This window comes from Apiospora phragmitis (assembly GCF_038363925.1).
Source record: "Apiospora phragmitis strain CBS 135458 chromosome Unknown utg000014l:1.0-1827420.0:1.0-1829600.0, whole genome shotgun sequence".
Taxonomy (NCBI): Eukaryota; Fungi; Ascomycota; class Sordariomycetes; order Amphisphaeriales; family Apiosporaceae; genus Apiospora; species Apiospora phragmitis.
This window is the reverse complement of record NW_027117414.1, coordinates 771,393-780,205: the sequence shown is the minus strand read 5'-3', so window position 1 is coordinate 780,205 and position 8,813 is coordinate 771,393. Positions and strand designations below refer to the sequence as shown.

General features: G+C 51.4%; 2 protein-coding genes across 2 annotated transcripts; one reads left to right on the top strand and one right to left on the bottom strand.

Annotated features, from left to right (window-relative positions):
* Positions 1-944: 944 nt before the first annotated feature.
* Positions 945-2,637, bottom strand: PG994_014875 (uncharacterized protein; the record flags this gene model as incomplete). Its single annotated transcript, XM_066866284.1, has 3 exons — positions 945-2,108; positions 2,183-2,300; positions 2,366-2,637. 3 exons carry the CDS (start codon positions 2,635-2,637, stop codon positions 945-947), a joined length of 1,554 nt encoding a protein of 517 aa, XP_066707960.1.
* Positions 2,638-4,379: 1,742 nt separating this feature from the next.
* Positions 4,380-5,720, top strand: PG994_014874 (uncharacterized protein; the record flags this gene model as incomplete). Its single annotated transcript, XM_066866283.1, has 6 exons — positions 4,380-4,572; positions 4,636-4,738; positions 4,800-4,831; positions 4,897-5,342; positions 5,464-5,522; positions 5,582-5,720. 6 exons carry the CDS (start codon positions 4,380-4,382, stop codon positions 5,718-5,720), a joined length of 972 nt encoding a protein of 323 aa, XP_066707959.1.
* Positions 5,721-8,813: the final 3,093 nt, after the last annotated feature.

The window sequence follows — 8,813 nt, the reverse complement described above, 5'->3', positions numbered from 1 at the left end:
GTTATTCGCGAAAGGAGGTTGGCTGACCCTTTTCTCGTATGCCATGATGTATCTCCCGGTGACTGCCGCGCTCTCTGCTTGTTGCCTGTCGGATCGAGTAGCGGCAGCAACAGCAGCACGAACGACTGTCGTATCAGGGAAACATTTGTCGTCCATGCCGACCAGCGGCTTCCGCGCCGAGGGACCGGCATTCTGCAGCATACCAATATGAGTACTCTCCTCTGGCGGGAGAGTGTTTGCATGTTGCATCAGAGGTACTACTTCGTGATGACTTGGTCGGCATAACGATCTATACAGTCCAGAAACTCCATCACAATGGCCGCCTTCATATGCCTGGCCGCATGGTCCATGAAGCGGCTCGAGTTGCCGGGGCAATATCATATCAATCCACGGGCGTAAGGATTGCCCACAATGCTGTGCTGCCGTGATGGGAGATCACCAGGGTTGAGCAAAGATGTGACAAGTGGCACATAAAAGCTAAACTGCGACATGACTGAGTGGTCCAAACTTGTGATTAAACTCGGATGTAAGCGGGCGGGTATCGTACAAAACCAACAAGCATATGCTACAGTTTTCGAGCAGGGCCGCGGTAAGGTGCATTCTACGTCACCGCAACGGCTGCGCTTCCGAAACGCTGTGGCAATAGACTCCCGCCGACTCCCTGAGGAGCCTTACAATGCGGCCAGGTGTGCTGCGAAGGGCCTTGATGATCGTGACAACTACCGGGAACCAGCACATTCGATCTGTCAAAGTGAGCCCCTCCGAGCCTGTCTCAGCCCCAATGGCGGCCTCCGTTCCGACAGTCCGAGGTGTTTTGGAAGGAGGTCCGGTAGACATTGGCCTCACCTGAGTCAACGTCGTGTAGACGTAGGACAAGACAGCCCCATCTCCCAGAGAAGAAGGGTTTAACGAAGAGGACCAGAGTCAGTCCCGTATATCCTGCGCTAACAATCGCATCTGCCATGCCAACGTGGGAAAGCTGCTGTATCCCGGATTGTCTGAACACCAGAGAGATAGCACACCAGTCTGTCAAACCCAATTCCAAAACCACCGTGTGGTGGACAGCCCCATTGACGCAAATCAAGATACCAGTCCAGATTACCTCCTGAAGTGGCCGCATTGGCCTCGTCAGGACCAGTATCGCCATAGGATGTTCGCATACCGAGTTGCCTCATGGAGTCAAGTAAGTTCTGCAAACGATGTTCGCGCACCGAGCCGCCCGCGATTTCGCAAAACTCCGGTACCAGCAGGTCGAAGCACTCAACCGTCTCCGCTAATCCCGATCCACCATCTTTATCACCGTTTGACTTCATGTAGAAAGCTTTGATAGATCGAGGATAATTTGTAACAAAGACCGGGGCTTCGCCCTTTCCCACGTGCGTTGCCAGGAACTTCTCATGCTCAGTCTGCAAGTCCTGGCCCCATAGCGGCTTCTGAGAGAATTGCTCATTAGAGTGTTGGAGGATCCCAATAGCTTCCGTGTAGGTGATTCGTTTCCAGGATTTCGACTGCAAGCCTCTCCAGCGGGCCGCAATCTCCTCAACAGAAGCCAAGTCCGAGGAACCTTCGGCCGTTCGTGTAGAGAGTTCATGGACTACCTTGGAATCCGCAAGGGCAGTCCCGACGTGCCTCAGCATATCCTCGACCAAGTCCATGACGGACCCAAGATGGTCGGTGAAGCTCATCTCGGCTTCCAACATATAAAACTCACTCAGATGACGAGGAGTATCACTCTGTTCCGCGCGAAAAGTTGGCGAGAGCGTCCAGACATTACCGACTGCTTGGGCCAAAGCTTCCAAATGGAGCTGGGCAGAAACTGTCGTGTACACTGGCCGCCGAAAGAAGTGAGTGTTGCCGTTAGCATCGCTTGATGGTGACTGATTGCCAACCGAGATGTCAAAAACTTCACCGCCGCCTTCACAGTCCGATGAAGTAAGAATCGGCGTATGTGTCTGAACGAATTGTCGGCTGTTGAAGAACTGGGTGAAGGAAGTGATGATTTCAGAGCGAAACCGCAAGAGAGCAGAGTTGAAAGGTATCCGAGGGCGTATATGGGGCATGGTCCTCAGGTATTCAGGAGTCTGATACTTCTTCTGCAAAGGAAAGGTCTGATACGGGTGTCAATCGGTATATGTATATAGATATGTATAACCCGAGGAAGTTCTCGGCGGCGTAGACTCACTTTGGCATCCGAAGGCCCGAGGACGTCTGCATGCTGGACCTGTAACTCATGGCTTTGCCCGCGACCTCTACTAGGAGCCCAAGACCCATGCAGTCGAACAGCTGCGCCAATGGTCAAACTATATTACACAAGGTCAGCAGAGGCGCGCATATAGACAGCCGAGCTGAGCTTCATTCGTCCTACCCTTCAGCCTTGTCCGCAGGTACGACGGCTTGCAGGAGATCCATCGACGTTCCGTCGCCAAGAGACACGAAATGGGTTTTCTTCTGGGCTCGAACTGAGCGTACATAGCCATTGACCTGGACTTCAGCAACAGGGTCTGTCGGCTTCCATTCCAGGAAGCCGGCGATGGTTTTGGGAGCAGTAGTCAGGAAGACTCGCGGTACGCGACGAGCAAGGAGGCCCAGATTGAGTTTTGTCCATGGTCTGCGCGACGATGCGGAAAGGAGCGACATCACTACTATCGGCCAGCCTCAGCACCTCAACTTGGCCTACAAAATAGCAAGATACACAATAAAAGAAATGAGCCTCATAAGGGTAACATAGCCTGAACCAATTAAAGCGTGGAGAGCGAGCTGCCGGTTTTTTTTTTCTTCAATGAGATGCTGCGTCTATCACTTGACTGCAGGTGAGGTGAGGTTGCGTGCAAAGTAAGGTAGGATATACTTTCTTTACTGGGTCATTGTTTACCCGAGAGAAGCCGGGACCCCAGTGCTCCCAGTGCTCGTAGGGTTTGGGTGACTGTGCACGACAGCCAGATTGAGCCGCCTCGCTGCCCCTCTAAAGATCAGCAGGCGGCGCCTACAGGGATCTCCTAGGAATCCCGACCCTCCACTAAGGTTAACGTGCCGTGATCAATGCCTGATCATTGAGGATGGACATTCTTTAATTCGTCCTCATCTCTATGTTATGTACTTACCGTCACGTATATTGACGACAACCTTGCCCAAACTTCCAGCCCTGTCAGTCAGTGATGGAAGCCACCTTGGACTTGTTGCTACCAGATTCGTCGGCATGCATCAGTACCTACATTGATAGGTAAGCTTCTTACTGTCGCACTTCCTTGACTCAGATTGTGCATCTTTGTTATCTCGTTCTTCTCGGCACACATCTTTCCTGTTGGCCATCGGGTCAACCGCCGTCGCCAGCCAGCCAGCCTATTATTGCAGATAAATACCAATCAATATCCAACATGATGAGGCTTGCTCTCGCCTGTTCATATTGAATGGTCTAACACCTGTTTATGATTGATCACTTCCGGTTGTCGGCGTCGCTCGCTAACGTGCTCTGCTGAGAGGCTCGGCCTGATCTCCGTCCGTCGACAGGACGAGGGTGGTTATCTCTCCTCCTCCCACCTTATGGGCGAACCACGATCCGTGAAGTCTCAGCAAAGAGAGAAGGGCTATGTCGCAACCCGCCGGGGCGGTCAAGCCCTTCTCGTACGTATTGATCCTCCTTTCCCGCGCTGCATCGGCCTTGCAGCTGTCGAGCAAACCTTACCCTTGTCCCTGGATCCTCCTTTTGCCGGCCGTGTGTGTGTGTGCGTGTGTCTGTATGTGTGGTGGCGCTTAGATCTACGAGATCGTTGTCTCGAACATGCTTGCAGTCTGCTGTAACACAGATCTGGTGAAACATTCAGAACGCGCGCGCTGTCTCACTTGATCTCCAGTCGATTTGTTTTTTATTTCCAGAATCTTGGAGAGCCGAATCGTGGTACAAATCACCAATAGTTTCTAAACTGAAGTGAATTGCTCGCCATAGACTGCATGTGTTGAGAGCTAGGAAGAACCCCATCATCACCAGTCCCCCCTCCACAGGAACATATCATAGGCAATGTTCACACTCCGCCAGTTTCCTTTGTCTAGAAGTGTTTTTCGTCCCCAATGTCCTAGACAGCTTCGGCAGTATCATTGCATTTTCAATATTATACGTCACACACCATGCACCCCGTCCTCGCTTCTCGAGCCCTGCATTGAAGGGTACAAGACTACTTCTTCCGACCCAACCAGTCGGTCGAGGTCAGGCTATTGGCTCATGGGATTGATCTATGTCGGTATAAGTATATCTCCCTGCCCAAGCCTCTACTCGGATCAAGATAGTCTCCACGCCCTCTATTAGAAGTGGTGCAGTGGTCACCTTTAATATATCACTTGGAAATCCCCATACGACTCCCTCCATTACACACCATCCTTCCAAGATGCCTTCATCGAAACCACGTCCGGCAGAGGTGGCCCAGGAGACGAAAAGGCATTATCTCCCAATGATAAAGACACAGTACTCGGAATATTATAACTGGCCATGCTACTCTTACCTCTACCACCATCCGATTTCCGTCGAACACTGGCCGCCAGACTCCTATCGTGATCCCAGTCTGGCTCCACCCCAGTTTTGTAAGTTTGGGGTAGCACAGCCGCCGCTCTTGGCTGTAGGATTGGCTGTTGACACAGATTTAGCCGTGACTGTCGGCGATCCGGTTGACCTTGCAATTGAGTGGGCCCAGTCTTTAGGGGACCCGGACCATCGGATCCCCTTCATCGCTGCTGCGAATGACAAACGGTGAGACGACTTTCATCCCCTTTGCCGTTCACTTGATGAAGAACGAGGCTAATGGATTTAGACCGGGGGGAGATTGGGAGACTGGCGTTATAGGTATGAGAACCTACATGGTATACTATGGATAATCGAGTGGAAATTCTGAGTTACCCCTTTTTCAGGTTACGAAGAGCGCTTTTGCCGCCGCAGCACGCTCAGCCTTACGCTGTCTACTCCTGCGCCGAACTCGCCAATGGGTTCTAATTACCCCATACCGTCCGAGGGTTGCATATATTCCGGCTGCGTTGTCGTCTTCCGTGGGCCCCACGAGCAGTATACCAAGTGGGAGCCGGAGAACTGGTCCAACCTGCCCGTGGTCTCGGTCCCGGCGGCTCGCTGGCCCAAACTGAACCATATGGGTACAAAGTTTGCGTTCGAGGTGGAAAAGGAGCTGGTCCGGGCCAAAATTCGGGCCGCACTGGCAGCGTGCGTATACAACGGCCACAACCGCGTGCTGATCGGGAATTTTGGCTTGGGCAACAGCGCTCGGAACCCGGCCCGCGAACTGGCAGAGCTCTGGCGTGATGTCTTCCTCTATGATCCCGACTTCCGGGGAAGGTTCGTTCAGGTATGTGGTACATTTGGTCGAGGGGCGTGGCATAGGATCGTTCGGCTTGGAGCGGATGGTTGGATCTGGGGACATTAGCCGCGTTTCTTGGTGACAATGATACTAAACCGAACCCAATTAGGTCTGTTTTGTCTTCGAGGACCTCTACGAGAGCACAACCCGTCTCATTTTTGAGGATATGTCCAAAAAAGCCAAGGGGGAGGAAGTTCAAGCTCCAAGAGCAAATCGAGATCCCACAGTTCCAGCTCAAGTTCGGCACCAACGAGCGCAACCCCCAGTGACTATGACATTTTCGCTGCTGTATTCGACAACGCTGCGATACAGAGCGTTCTCACTCGACAGGATCCGCGTTGCAACATCTCCATGCTCACATCCTGACCGTTGTGTCATTGGCAGTTCGGCTGAATATCAAAATGGAGAGGGGTTAATGGTGAGGCCAGGCTACGTTTTTCTCGTTTATCAGGCGTATCTATGGGGGGTTCAGGTTCGATTTGGTAAGGCCGGGGTATTTGGTTCATTTCGGAGGTTAACTCTCGTTCCGGCTGGTTTGTCATTATGTTGGGTGGCCTTGCAGCTTTGTTGGTGGTGTAGACTGTTCATGTTGTCCGGCCCTAGAACTCATGTTGCATTCTCCATGCAGTGGAATAGGAGGGGAGCTGTCAGACTTGCCTGATTGGTACATACCTGACGCAGAGTGGGCAGAAAGTAGTGGTCAAGAGCAGCCAGAGACCTGTAATATGTGTGACATGTAGGCTGTTTGTTGATTTTACCAAGAAGAAGTACAACGGCTAATGGGGCTAGAGTTTGCCAGATCTCTCTAACTTTATTGTTTGTATTGGCTCTGCGTCTGAAACTCTATTAAGACAGGGTGTCCTGTCCTCTCCCGGGACGGCCCGGGGTCTTCAAGAGGTAACTTACCTCTCGGACGGAGAAGCATTGTTTTTGTATCGCACTGAGGCGATAGCGTGCAAAGAAAGCAATACAATGGTTGAGAAAAGAAAAAACATGCGACCGCTTCCCGAGGATCTTGGGGAGTCTGACAGCAGAAGACCGGTGGGCCACCTAACTTCAGGAACTCCACCAAGCTGCACTGACGCTTACTCTTGAGTTAATAAGATTCCCATGGTTCTCCTCTTCAAAGTTATCTGAGTTGTACCGGCAGTAGGTAGTACGTGCTAGGGATCTCACCGAGGGAGGCGTGGCTCTCTGGTGAGGCTTGCTACGCCGTATTTGCTTGTCACCGGAGCGGACCAGCGAGCGACATATCTGCTTATGCCTCCGTACCAAATTAATTCGAAAACCTCATGTGGCTTCACATGCTCTATCATGGCACTGCATGATTGCAAGAGGAACCGATACAGGTTAGTAGTCGCCGGAGCAAGCTTGGTCAGGTCAGATGTACCGGGTCTCTACAGAGCCCCAAAGCCGAAGGACGTATGTATGTACCAAACGCTACATGTAGCGAGTCAGGGAAACCCATATCGATATGTCCATGCTGCTGCCTTATCATTCTGCATCGTTCGAATGAAACGGAGGTTGCAGTTTGTTTGTTTCTTGGTGCCTGTTGATATTGGTAGGGATTGCCAGCTTTCCCTGCAATCACCTCACGCGCCAGCCTACCGACTCTTCGCAGTCACAACCATTTTGGGCGCCCGACTGCATGAGAGGCGCGCTCTCCTTTCAATCACAAACGAGTATCCCAGATGAGCTGCCTGCATGCAGAAGGACATCCATGACAAGGAAAGATTCACGGAGATGAGACATTAATAAGACTGACTGACCTTACATTAGCTTGGATCTGACAAGTCGAATTCTGACGGCTGCAATCCCTCCAGCCGACGCAGCGGACACTCTGACGGGGCGATTTGGTTTGCTGGCCGACGAGTTCAGCCGCCGGAAGCAAGACAACAAATGGCGGAGTGATGTCGTTACCCATTGCTTTTCTCCCGTGATCGGGAAATGGGCCGCAGGGATCTCCGCTGCATTATATGTCGCCCAAGGTCAGGTATGTACAAGTAATTGCTGACTGATGATTCAAGCGGGACAGGACACGGCCAGGACCGACCCAGCGTCTCAGAATCCTAAGAAATAGGTATGATGTGTGTACCTTACTAATTACTAGAGTAGCGACTAATATCTACTTATTATTAGAGGCAATATCGAATTCTCTCTTAGCGTTGCTACGTATATCGTCGATGACACTCCCGATGCTCCCAACGGGCTACCTAAGACTGAGAAGAATCTACAACAAAAAAGCACGTTCCTAGCACCGAAATCTGCACAGTCGTGGCGCCTCAACGGGCAAAACTCTATTTCTACTACATAAAATGTACGACAGAGAGCCCCAGAGAAGGAGACGAAGAAGAGGAGGAGGAAGGAAAACACATAAACCTGGCACCCACAGTTGACATTTAATCCAAACCAGCGTGTGCGTACGCACATGCATGTTGTACCTTCGACAATTGATATCAAAGACTACTGTGCTATCTTCCTACCTTGCCTTCCCTGTTAAGCTCAGATAAGCCGTCCCTTCTTTTGTAATTGTAGTAGTACTAAAAGCAAAGGCAAGCCAATGCAAAAGGAGAAGAAGCTGGTTTGCTTGACGAGTAGAAAATTTCGTGTTTATTTCATGTTACACATACCTATCTACCTAAGTAGTCAAGTGCGGCCCGTTGCTGCAGCTGCAGGTCTCAGCCAAATTGCCTGTCTCTCAGGCGAGTGGCAGAAAAGAGAAGGTGAGAGGGGTGAGAGAGAGGGGAGAGGAGCAACCAACATGCTTTTCAACCCTACAGCCAAATATTTCACCAGCAGTAACCTTGGGCAGTCAATACATTAGATGGCGGAAGACGGGATGTGACGCCAGAGGAAAGAGATTCGAGGTTGCCTGATGATTGCCAGCTTCTCTACCTGGCCGCTTCTCGTTTAATCAGACCTACATGTGGCAGGATCACCCTTTGCCGAATATGTGGCACATCCACTCAAGCCATCCGTTGGTTGAACCTGCACGTTCCGGCCTGGTAACGAGTTCGACACCTTCCATTAAAGATACATACCGCCCACTTGGCATGTCACGATGCATGATACGTCGATGAATCACCCCCGTTCTAGACAGTCTTCGGCCTCGATTGTGATGTGTGCCTTAGGGTAGGTACTTAGGTAAAGTATGCAGGGAAGCGCAGCTTCGAAGCATGACATGACGCGTTGCGCCTGCACCTGCGAGTCGTCCAATTCTTTACTCCTCGGTCTGTCACTTCTTCTATTCCTTCGTCAGAACAGGAGTCGGCCGTGTTCAGTCGGTCTTAGGTACCCAGCCTGTTCCCCAATTGAAGCAATGGACCCTGTGGTGCTAACACCAACTTTGGTCGACTGAATCGAGCCTGGTAGATCTCGAGAAGCAAAGCACCCAGTCCCTTCTTTACCCAGCAAGAAGTCACAGTTTTATATGTTGCAAGTTTGCACGAGACCATGCGA